The following is a 13,093-nucleotide window of genomic DNA, read 5'->3' as shown; positions in this document are numbered from 1 at the left end:
TAGGTTGGAAATTCTCAATCCCATCTGGCAACCCTTAGCGGAGAGTCTACAGATATGTTTACAGATATCACACTGCTGTGCACACCACACTTTGTTAAAAGAAATAAAGCTTGTACTATTCTACTTATAATACATTCTACTGATGTAGTGTAGTCTACCATTTGGTTTTAGTTATAGGCTATTGCTCTCACTTGTTTGTACCTTTTGCTAAGTCAAGCATTTAGAATGTAGAGTGCATATTGCGAAATTTCGCAACGTCAATAACGCATCGGCCTTTTTTTTTTTTTTTTTTACTCCGTTGCGAAAGGGCCCCCGCCGCCACCTTGCGGGGGGGCCCCGGGATTTTGCGCTACGCCACTGAGTACAGGTACCAAACAACGACATTTAGGAGGGGTGGCTCCCCTGGTGCTAGGAAAGAAAAAAAAACAAAAACAAAACACAAGAAGGGAAGGAGCTGGTTAACATAAATAAAGGCTATGTACACTATCCACTATACTATACTGTACAGATAGACGACTAGGGTTGTCATATTGCACATAGTGTTATTGCACATTCATTTGAAGTGTCGCAGTTTGCAGGCTTGAAATGTACATATTTGTGCCTCGGCACTACACCTGATTTTTTCAGTCCAGCAGCTGCCATCAATCCGTCCAGACTGTCCAGGGCCCAGAACCTAGGTCTTTGCTGTGTTCAGGGCCTGGATGGCCCTGGGGTAGAAGCTGTGCTTCAGTCTGTTTGTCCTTGCGGCCATGGTCCTGTACCGCCTTTTCGAGGGCAGCCGGGCAAAGTGTTCGTACCCAGGGTGGGTTGGGTCTCTGGAGATCACATGTGATCACATCACATGAGATCACATCACATGAGATCACATCACATCACATGAGATCACATCACATGAGATCACATCAAATGAGATCACATCAAATGAGATCACATCACATGAGATCACATCAAATGAGATCACATCACATGAGATCACATCACATCACATGAGATCACATCACATGAGATCACATCACGTGAGATCACATCACATCACATGAGATCACATCACATGAGATCACATCACATCACATGAGCTCACATCACATGAGATCACATCACATCACATGAGATCACATCACATGAGATCACATCACATGAGATCACATCACCTGAAACCACACAAATCAATCCTTCGCTCATGGGCATTGGAAGGTGGCATGATTGTGTATTGTTATTATGTGTATATTATGTGTATTGTGTTACTGTATTATGCTACTAGTTGTGTTTTCAAAGAGGGGAGCTTATAAGTAAGTAATACTGTAATTGCATTCCCCAGAATTCATGACAATAAACTTTGAACTTGAACTATTTAAGGGGGAAAGCAATTATATCCCAAATCTTTCTGTCCACCAAGCTCAACATGGTCTGAGAGTGGAATGGCTCTAGAGTAGAACTTGAATTGAATGGATTCAACCAGCTGCTGTGTCGTTTACATTAAGATACAATCCTATCCTCACTTAATTAACATGCGTCAGTGACTTTAAAGTTTAAACACTCATTAATAATGAAGCTTATATAAGAAGATTATATCCCAAATTTGACTACTGCATGGGAATGCGAGGACACACACAGACACACAGACACACACACACACACACACACACACACACACACACACACACGCACACACACACACACACACACACACACACACACACACACACACACACACACACACACACACACACACACACACACACACACACACACACACACACACACACACTGTCAACTGTCATTGAGGCCCAGCTGGATTTTATGTAAATGCTTAATCCGTAGGACTGTACTGCCCCCTCGTGGTGCATTTTAGACACAACAGGCCTACTAGGTCTATTGTACATCCTTTCCCTTATCTCCCTTTCCCTGACAAAACACTACTGGTAAAGTGGGTTGGAAAAAATGTTTTACTGCATATATATCACCTAACAAACAGTATTAGCTTGATTTTAAGGTAGGGAGGAAGGAAAGGTGGATTTTAGGATTCTGGCCAACTTATTGCTACACCATTGATAGCATCCTAAACAACTGCATCACAGTGTGGCACGGCAACTGCACTGTGTCCGACCAGAAGGCCCTACAATGGGTGGTGAAAACCGCCCAGCGCATCATTGGCACCAAACTCTCTACCATCGAGTCCAGGCAGACCGGTGTCGACGGAGGACGACAAGCATCATCAAGGATACCTCGCACCCCAGCCACGGTCTGTTTGATCGTCTACCATCTAAGAGACTCCGGAAGTACAGGATCCTGAGGTCCCATACCAGCAGGCTCCAGAACAGCTTATTTCACAGAGCTGTCACTGTGACCAAACAACCACCCCCCCACACACACAATGACTCTCAGTATCTCCCCTTTGTACTATACTGCTGGTTGCACACACCCCTGGTCAATGTGACTCAAACACTCAATTCCCCTTTGCACTACTGCTGTTTACAAATATTACCTTTGCACATACCAAATGTTTGCGCATTGCACATACCTCTTTGATTTAGCCTCTATTTATACATCTGTACATACCTTACTGTACATAGCTATCTTACTACCTTAACTGCACACAACTGTATGTGTATACTCTACCGTTCTTGCCATACTGTAGGCTACCTATCACTACCACTGTCATGTTTTATATCACTATTTGCACTTCTGGTTAGATCCTTAACTGCATTTCGTTGTCTGGTGCTTCTACTTTGCAATGACAATAACATTGAATCTAATCTAATCTAAAGAAGGCCTATTCGATCAGGGCCTTAACTATAGCCGATTGTATGTGCACGTTCATGTGTTCACAAGTTGTCAGAATTTGATTTGTACAGACTGTATAGCCTAGAGTGATTACTGTGTTCAGAAACACAACATCAGGAATCATTACATACAACAACTTGATAATTATTATAACTTGATGTTATGCAGATAATTCCTATGAACATCATACAGATACAATTCCCATACAGCCAATGATGGATATCTATCGGCCCACCAGCAATAAACAATTCTAAGGTTGATCACACTCTCCATGTACGTGCGTGCGTGCACTAGTTTGATTATTAACCGTGAGCAGCCATGCCCCCTGGAATGTGACTCTTTTGCAAGGTTCAGTGACGAGACTGTCAAGAAGCCAGTCCTCAAGAGCAGCAAGTGTGTGCAGGACTATAGGACTTTATCGCGGCCATGGCACTTTTCTCTACTCTCACGCCCGTGTTCGTGGCGGTTTTATGCGTGGTTATAGGCGTTATTCTCAAAAGCTCTCAGAAAGAGCAGACGACTTCAGAGGCACCATCCCAACGCGCCGCGGAGGCCAGGCCGTGGGTGGACGAGCACCTCCAAGATGACACAGATATCAGACCCAAAGACGACGGTACGCCCACGTCCCATTTGAGTTTTTTTGTTTGTTTGTCATAATGTTTTCCTCGCCGATTGAGTGGGATCGTCATGGCTTGCCTGTTGTCCTGTTGCCTTTCTCTGTTTTTTTGTACATAATTGCATGAAGTCGAATGGGTCAAAATCAGAATCAGAATTGCTTTTATTACATCCATGGTACAGGTACACGAGACTAAAATCAACAATAATAGAATCAAGTAAAATAAGTCAAGTAAGTAATCAAGTACAATAAGGTGTTAACGTGATGCTAGTCGTACAACAGCGGGACCAGTCGTAGTGCAGTAGAATAGTAATGCAAAATGCTGTACAGGATGAAATGCAATATCATACAATATGCAATATAATACAGATATGATACAGTACAGGAAGTCAAGTAGTCAGGTAGTGTTCAAGTAATCAGATAGTGAGCACGTATAGGCATGAAGGCATATTTGGGTATAGGTATGAAGGCATATTTGGGTATAGGCATGAAGGCATAGCATGAAGTCGAATGGGCATAGGAACTTGTGGTTCCCCTACCTTTTACCCCAGTTGACTGGTTTCTCCAGCACTATTCTTTGCGCCATAGAGCGTAGGTCAACGACTTCTGCTGTGCTGAGGTGAAACAAGGTGAACTCTTGAATTTGAGAGCAGGAAGTGGAGGTAACAGGTTTGAGGAGAATGTTTCTCTATTTCAATGTAGCACTAGCCACCACTGACCCTCATACAATAAAGCAAAGTAAAGCCACCACTCAACAATGAATAAAACAGGTGAATATATAAATAATCAACATGAATAGAAATGTATTTAAATGTCAGTGTTTCAAACAGAGCAGATAGACAGAGGGTGCGATAAACGTCTCTCTCTCCCTCTCTCTCTTCCTTTGACAGACAGACAGACAGATAGAGGGAGATGACGCTTGTGGGAGATGTGGGAGAAACTGATAATGTGCATGTTCAAAAGGATTCTCTCATGCTTGCATGGGCTTCTCTCCAGCTGCTTAATAGCTGCTTGCAATTTAACGGCACCTTCGGCTTATAGCCTAAAAGGCAGTCTATAAAGTTGGATTCCGTAACTTTTAAATCAAGTAAATCAAGTAAATCAAAGCCAAGGTACTACAAACACATTCAGACAACAAAAAACCGAATGGCTCCCCAACCCTACCTTGTTGTAGGGTTGTAACCCACCTGAAATCAGGAGAAAAAAAAGCTCTCTTACTTAGAACACTCCCAGGCTGTGCATTTAGAGCCTAACCATTGGTGTTGCCTATCTTAATTCAGAGGATAATGAATGGGCGGACAGCGACGGGGAGGAGGACCTGGCCCACGTGCCCTACACACCGGTCCGTTACCCAGAGGACCTTATGGTTCAGAGGTCACATGACTTCTACTCTGTGATGAACCAGAGAAGGTCGGTCCGCTTCATCAGCCCCGAGCCTGTACCACGAGAGGTCATCGATAATGTAATTCGCACTGCAGGTAATCACACACACACACACACACACACACACACACACACACACACACACACACACACACACACTCTCTCTCTCTCTCTCTCTTCCTCTCTCTTTCTCTCAATTGTTAGCACCCATACAAATATGAAATGATACACTCACACATATACACACACACACACACACACACACACACACACCATTTATAGTTGTCTTATCTCCGTGGTCAGGCACAGCTCCCAGCGGAGCTCACACTGAGCCCTGGTCCTTCGTGGTGGTGTCTGACCCTGAGACCAAACACCAGATCAGGCTTATTGTAGAGGAGGAGGAGGAGGTCAACTACCGCCAGAGGATGGGGGACAAGTGGGTCAATGACCTGCAGAGGCTGAAGTAAGTAAACACATGCACACACACACACACACACACACACACACACACACACAAACACACACACAGTCTATAACTATCTCCCTCCCTCTCCATCATTCCTTCTCTTTCCCCTAGAACTAACTGGATAAAGGAGTATCTGGACATCGCTCCATACTTGGTACTGATCTTCAAACAGACCTATGGCCTTCTAACCAACGGGAAGAAGAAGACCCATTACTACAACGAGATCAGTGTCTCCATCTCCTGTGGACTCCTATTGGCTGCCTTACAGGTGAGGTCACACACCTGTTTGTTTTTAACCTTTGCACTTACTGTGTTACCGTTTCACCTGTCACCATAGTCATATACACTAGAGGGCGCACTCCCCTTGTTGAACTGTGATTGTATGGGGGGGTGCCATGTAGTCAACTGTCTTTTAACTTTCTTTTCTTGTGTGATTGACGTAAATCAAATGTTGGTGATTGATGCCACACTTGCTGTGCTGAAGTGTAGCTGAAGTGTAGCTGAAGTGTAGCTGAAGTGTAGCTGAAGTGAAGTGAACTCTGCTCCACTGTCTCAGGTCAATCATTCATTAGCACCAGTAAATGGCAACATGCACCGACAAAGCCATTTACAATGTACAGATAAACCTATTGAAGAGGAATACCAGGCATTGATCCAGTTTGCTGATGTCTTCCCAGCTCATAGGATATCCCACCCTAGTTGACAACATGCCCCCCCTCATGCTGTCACAAAAGCAATGAATGGGAAAGATTGCAAGTACTTTATCTAGGGCATCTCTATTACGGCTATAAATAAATATTATATATATATATAAAATGTTATGCTGTGCAGGTTTGCTAATCTTTGTATTATATAAATCCATTGACATGACCAGTTGTATTATATAAATCTATTGACATGACCAGTCATGGGAAAGTTGAGATGATTTGTAAATCAATGAATCTGTCCAGTACCTTGCTCAGGTGAGTACTTTTTCTCTTTTCTCTTGCCGCACCGTCCAGCTCAATCTCTTGCGAGTCTATCTTGTGACAGACATGCTCGCCACCCAATCACCGTCTCTCCCTGGCTTGACTGACCCACAGTTTGCCCAATCCCCTGTCAGAACGCAGGTCTGGTGACGGTGACGTCCACGCCCCTGAACTGCGGCCCTCAGCTCAGACTCCTCCTCCGGCGGCCAGTCAACGAGAAGCTGCTAATGCTACTTCCTGTTGGTTACCCCGCCCCTGACGCCACAGTGCCAGACCTCAAACGCAAGCCTCTGGACGACATCATGGTGTACCTGTGACATCATCATTAATGGCCAGGGACAAGCACCCTTATGGGTTCATTAAAAGGCCTCCTTTCCTCATCTCCTCCCCTTTCATCCACAGAATTCAAGACCACAAAAGTTGGAATCGATATGGTGTAAATACAAAGTATGATACTCTCTGAAGGCCAAAAGTGCATGCCTATGTCCATTCTAGGTTAGCGCTAACACACTTCACAAGCGCTTGATTGATTGTTTAGTCAATTACATCAGTTGTGTTACTGTAGTGCTGAGCTGGAACAAAAATATGCATGTACACACCAGCCCTCCGGGAAGCGAGTGCAAGACACTTTAGTTTATATATTTGGGGACGCACTTTCCCCAGTGTGTTTTCAGATCTGTACTGATGAAGGGAAGGAAATTCTCCATCCGTTTCTACCAGGGAAGTGTTTGATGTTTTGAGTAAGATTTATGTTTAAAAAAAAATACAGGGGTTGACATGCATGATCCATGATCCTAAACCTGCACCTCTCTGCCCTTTTAATAGCTGAACCTAAATAATCACAAGAACAAAATGAGAAAAAATATTATTGTATTACCGGTATAATATTATTATTATTATGCAGTATACACCATTGTCTTGACTCTAAAGTATGAAACTCAGCCGGCCACTCGTAAAGAGAAAAATAGTCAATACAAATAGAAAAACAAAAGAAAAACGATGAAATATCCTTAATTAAAGGTTTACACATATTTATACTTTCTCTGGTAAGTCTTTATGTTTAAAATAAGTCTTCAGTAATGCAGTTGTCGGTTCTTATAATTACTGTACTACTGCATTCTGTCCAAGAATATACACAATTTTACCTAACACCTATATTATATTAAGGCCAGTCGCACGACAACATTCGATTCTCAGCTAGCCTGGTCCGACTTCGTTGGTGTGAATTGAGAATCGAATGTTGTCGTGCGACAATATTGCATCGCACGCCATGTGCATTGTCTCATTCAAAACAATGGAATCGAATTCGGTGGTGCGACAAAATCGCACGCCGTGTGCATTGGCCTTTACACTGAGAAAAACAATAGTAGAATTACAGTGATCATATTTCTGAGTAATTACTATTGTGAGTACAGGGTATCAACAACAACTTGTGTACACTTAACAAGACCTTTGTATAAAGTCACGCACTACAGTTGACATACTTCACATGAAATGCATGGTTAGTTTTTCACATGACATTCTGAATAGAAAGGCCCCTGTAATGTGTTTTTATGTGTATCTTCCATCCGAAGAGTGAATTATGAAATCAGGAGTCTGGATGTGCGTCACAATATTGTTACATCTGAGGTTTTCAATGAAAGTGTGTGTCGCTGAGCTCAGAACAGCTGTGTTGACATACAAAAAAACAAGAGATTTAAGGTTTGTTTTTTAATATAGACCATGACAACCCCCCAAAATCTAAATTGTGTTTACATTTAGCTGGGTTGTCATGGTAACATTACATGATCATTGGAGGGTTCCAAGGGTGTGCTGTAAGACAGTGACATCACATGGGTGCAGGAAGGTCATGACAGACACATTATGTCATAATGGGGTTGTCAGGTGATATTCTAGGTGAGAGTAGAACAACAGATGGGTTGGCCTGTTAGTACAGAGACACTGAAGAGGTTAGGTGAGTAAGATACTGTATCTTTGGATATTATACATTTGAAATTTGCATTTTTATTGTCTTTAGTCACCTCACTGCTCATTTCATGGGATACTTAGGATCAAATGTGACCATAAATTGTTAGAATTTTATTTTGTTATTTGATTTCGCTTTATGCAGTGTGTGTGTGATTATTTTATTTATTTACAGCATTTGCACCTTGGAAAATGCACATTTAGCTTTGCTGACAGCATTAGCCCCAAAAATTATGTTTGTTTAGAGAAGATTGACTATGGAGGAGTCGAGTAGTGAGGGTCAGGAGGACTGGTGTTCTAGTGGCCTGTTACAGCAGCAGAAGGAGAGAAGGATGGAGAGAAGAAGCAGACTGATGAGAGAAACGCCACAAAAGATCCAACTCTTTGTGGGAATAAGGAGGTGTAATGGTTTCAGGCACAGAGGGAGGTCGACACAGAGAGATGGTTTGGGCGTTGCCCGTTTATTGTCTTTCGACAGAAACACAGCACCCCTACTTGGGTGTGCTGGCGATCAAAAGTCACGTAAACTTATCAAAATAATAATAATAATCAGCCGGCAGAGACAGCGCCTCGGCTCCGTGTCTCTCACTCGTTCTCCCTTTCGGGAATCGCTCGGCCGTCTGGTAACGTGTCTCTCTTGGGCAGGATCTCTCCACTGTGTTCACTGCCCCGGGGGAACAAACACACACAGGTTAAAAAGACCAGCTGGATGATGAGTCTGATTGCTGACACCTGTCCGCAATCAGCCCTGTCATCCATACTCCACCACAGTCTGGCTCCACCTGCAGGCCAGAACGCGCCATGCTCCCCACACACCCCCACCGCCAGATCAAGGCCGGGGGCACATCCAGCCGATAGCCTACTTCCCCCCCCCCCCCCCCCTGCACGGGAGAGGAAGTCAGCCACGACCATCTGCGCCCCCGGTCTATGGACCACAGTAAAGTTGAAGGGTTGCAACGCAAGGTACCAGCGAGTGATCCTCGCATTGGTATCCTTCATGCGGTGGAGCCACTGGAGGGGAGCATGGTCGGAGTAGAGGGTGAATGAGCACCCCAGCAGGTAGTACCGGAGGGCACCGACTGCCCACCGAATGGCCAGGCACTCCTTCTCCACTGTGCTGTACCTGCCCTCCCGCTCCGACAGCTTACGGCTCAGGTACAGCACCGGACGGTCGGCCCCCTCCACTTGCTGGGTCAGCACCGCCCCCAGCCCTCTACCGACACGTCTGTCTGCAGGGAAAAAGGGATATCAAAATTAGGAGCATATAAGACTGTCTCTCCACAGAGGGCATTCTTAATCCCGTCAAACGCCACTTGGCACTGCTCCGTCCATTGGACCGGATCTGGGGCACACTTCCGGGTGAGGTCGGTGAGGGGGCTTGCCAGCTCTGAAAACCCTGGCACAAACTGCCCGTATTAGCTGGCCAGTCCCAGGAACCGCCTCACGTCCTTCCGGGTCCTGGGCCACGGGGCGGCGGCGATCGTGGTGGTTTTATCCACCTGCGGCCGCACCTCCCCACCCACCAGGTTGTACCCCAGATACCGGATGTACGCCAGATACCGGATCTCCCCCCGCCCGATCACGCACTTCGCCGGGTTGGCCGTCAGCCCCGCCTGCCTCAGCGACTGTAGCACCGCGGCCACTCTCTGCATATGCTGCGGCCAGGTGTCCGCATAGATGACAATGTCATTTAGGTACGCCGCAGCATACACCGAGTGCAGCCGCAGAATACGGTCCTTCAGCCGCTGAAACGTGGCCGGGGCCCCAAACGACCTGAACGGAAGTGCGGTGAACTGGAATAAACCCCGCGCTGCACATGCCTCACATTTCCCTGCCAGTCGTGCACGCACCCCCATAGTAACCCACCTAATGCTTGTGGAAACCCGGCCCAATCTAACCCCAAGATTAGAGGGTGCGTGAGGCGCGAGCTAACCACCGCCCGAACACTATGTTTTTTTCCCCCATATCGAATTTCGATGGAGACTACCGGATACTCGTGAATATCCCCATTTACACATTTCACCAATACCCTCGATGCCTCTAACAATGCCCCGGGTCGAATCAGGCGCTGATGGATCATGGTCTGTAAACAACCAGAATCCAACAGCGCCTGGTGCGTCTCGCGCTGTACCCTCACCGGGATGTGAAACGCCTGCCTATCGTCCCGGAGCCGGGGTCGGGGCAGGGCATGGGCCCGGAACTGAAGCCAGTGGCCGGGGAAGGTGGTTTTCAGCGAGGGTTATCGCGGAGGCGAGGTCGCTGGGCCGGTGGTAGGAGACCCAAGCGGAGGTGCGCGCCGGCAGGCCCTCGATGAAGCGTTCCATGGCCACCAACTCCACCACCTCCGCCGCCGACCTCACCTCCGGGTTCAGCCACCGCCGGGCGTGGTCCCGCAGCTGCTGGGCGTACAGGAAGGGGCGGCCGCCCTCCGGGAAGGCCAAGGTGCGGAACCGGCGGCGATGTTCCTCGGGGCTTAGTCCCAGCCGGTCCCGTATTGCCTTGGCCACGGTGCTGTAGTCAGTCTGGTCGGCCCCCGGGAGCCCATGCGCCGCGAGCTGGGCCTCCCCCGTGAACGTGGCGAGGAAGGCCTCCGGGTCGTCCAGCTCCCCCATCTTCTGGGGCCGGACCCAAGGACCTCCCTCTGGTGGTTTCTGCCAGTCCAGGATCTCACGGAACATGGCCCGTTTCTCGGCCTGACCCCGCGTCATCTCAGCAAACATCGCCTCCTGCCCTTGCTGCATGCGGGCCAGGTGCGCCCCCACCAGGCCTAGCAGCGACTCCATCTCTCCTGCGGTCGTGCCGACTCTCCACTACTGTGCCCCACTATCTTTCGACAGAAACACAGCACCCCTACTTGGGTGTGCTGGCGATCAAAAGTCACATAAACTTATCAAAATAATAATAATAATCAGCCGGCAGAGACAAGCGCCTCGGCTCCGTTTCTCTCACTCGCTCTCCCTTTCGATAATTGCTCGGTCGTCTGGTAACGTGTCTCTCTTGGGCAGGATCTCTCCACTGTGTTCACTGCCCTGGGGGAACAAACACACACAGGTTAAAAAGACCAGCTGGATGATGAGTCTGATTGCTGACACCTGTCCGCAATCAGCCCCGTCATCCACACTCCACAGTCTGGCTCCACCTGCAGGCCAGAACGTGCCATGCTCCGCACAGAAGGAACGGAATGAGAGGAAGAAAGAAGGGGTATGAAAGGCTGGAGGAGGAGGAGAGAAAGACAGGAGGTATGGGAAGGAGATGGAGAGGGTGACAACAACAAAACAGTGGAGGATGGAGGAGGGGTGTGAAAAGAAGGAGAGAGAGGAGAGGGAGATGGAGGAAGAGGAGATGCTGGAGGAGATGAGAATGAGGGATAGAGAGAGAGAACTGGAGGAGGTGAATGAGAGGATTCATAGACTGATGGTCATCCAGAAGGAGAGAGAGGAGTAGATATACCAGATGGAGAGATCAGGATGGAGGAGTGTGAAGGGATGGCAAGACTGGACCAGGGAAGAGAGAGAAATCCTGAAGGAAGACCTGTGGAAGGAGGGAGGAAAAAGGAAAGCAAAAGATGACCAAAAGGAGAGCGACAAATCAACTCAGCCTGCAGGAGAGATTGAGCAATAAAACGAAAGAAGAAAAGAAGGAGAGGAAAGACTTGTTCCCCGGACGAAAGACAGAGATGAACAAGCAGGACAAACACAAAACAAGTGGAAAAAGAAAGAGAGAGCTACTGATGAGAGAGCAGGAGGAGAGAAAGAACCCCATTGAATTGGAGAGAATGATGCAACAGCAGAGGCAGAAAGAGGAGGACAATAGAGGAGGAGAGAGGATAGGGAGAGAGGGTGAAAAGACACTCATGAAAGAGGAGGAGAAAACAAGCATGGAAGAAGTGATGCAGATGGAGAGAAAAGTTGAGGAAAGCAAGAGGGGAGATGGAGTGGAGAGAGAGAAAGAGGAGTGATACAGTGATTGATCCCCTCCCCCCCTCCTTTCAGACACATATCTCCATCTTTCCAACTGTGAAAAAGGGTGTTGCTAAACACATTAGTGGATGAAGAGTCAGGAGAATCCAATGGTGAGACAGTACTCTTGTCTTTTTCAGATCATTCTGTTTTCCTGATGCATCCTCCACTGCATTTGTCTTCTTGTTTTTTCTTCACTCTATACTATACATATTAAGTAATTTCTTCATGCGTTATGAAAAATGAAAAATGAAACATCCATAGCAGAAAGTGTGTTAGTGTGTTGTTTGTGTGGGTCATACCACAAAGCTGATTTGTGGGGGTGTCGTTATCAAATATCACTGTGTGTGTGTCTGACTAGAAGAGAATAGTTAAATGTTACAATGTACAATAAAATAAAAGGATTTGCGTGAGTTTAGTTCCTAGTCATCTTAACCAAACCTGTCAAAAACTGTTCTATTGTTTTAAACCAGCAGTGACAATGAAGAACACAGTAATATACATTGACTTGAGATAGTCCTTTAATTTCAATATGTAAGGCAGAAGCAAAAACATTATACAGTAAACATCAGGCCAATAGGAAAGAGCAAAATAATGAATCAAAATAGAAAAACTAAAGAAATACTCAAATATGACATATCTTATCTAAACATAAAGGTACAGTATGTAAACTTTCTAAAAGCTTCCTAATGGTATTTTTTTTATTATTATATATTTTTTTTTTTTACATGAATAACAAAGAACAAAAAAACAGACAGGTCATTGTGGGTATCGCATTCTTACATATGTCCTCAATAGTTTGCTTAGTAATGACTATGTTTAAGAACAAGACAAGAAATATTTCATTCTTAAAGCCAGAATATAAATGCATACAGCTTAACAATTATAAATATTTACATTTGGGTTCCAATTTGGTATAAGAACCACTGGGAGAAGTGCTACCTATCCTTCT

General features: G+C 46.0%; 1 protein-coding gene across 1 annotated transcript; it reads left to right on the top strand.

Annotated features, from left to right (window-relative positions):
- Positions 1-3,138: 3,138 nt before the first annotated feature.
- iyd (iodotyrosine deiodinase) lies at positions 3,139-7,237 on the top strand. The gene is made up of 5 exons (XM_080533977.1): positions 3,139-3,397; positions 4,681-4,878; positions 5,087-5,246; positions 5,361-5,517; positions 6,352-7,237. The coding sequence occupies exons 1-5, from the start codon at positions 3,211-3,213 to the stop codon at positions 6,532-6,534; spliced, it is 885 nt and encodes a 294-aa protein (XP_080390103.1). The 5' UTR covers positions 3,139-3,210; the 3' UTR covers positions 6,535-7,237.
- The last annotated feature ends 5,856 nt before the right edge of the window (positions 7,238-13,093 follow it).

This window comes from Nansenia antarctica, assembly GCF_963989245.1.
Source record: "Nansenia antarctica genome assembly, chromosome: 1".
Classification (NCBI taxonomy): Eukaryota; Metazoa; Chordata; class Actinopteri; order Argentiniformes; family Microstomatidae; genus Nansenia; species Nansenia antarctica.
This window is presented reverse-complemented; position numbering and strand designations above follow the sequence as displayed.

What these genes read in the sequence shown, in the direction of transcription:
- iyd (XM_080533977.1), top strand. Translation starts at nt 3,211, where the DNA reads ATGGCACTTTTCTCTACTCTCACGCCCGTGTTCGTGGCGGTTTTATGC. An exon ending in AATGACCTGCAGAGGCTGAA is followed by an intron (nt 5,247 to 5,360) that starts GTAAGTAAACAC and finishes TCTTTCCCCTAG; the next exon opens with AACTAACTGGATAAAGGAGT. An exon ending in TCCTATTGGCTGCCTTACAG is followed by an intron (nt 5,518 to 6,351) that starts GTGAGGTCACAC and finishes ATCCCCTGTCAG; the next exon opens with AACGCAGGTCTGGTGACGGT.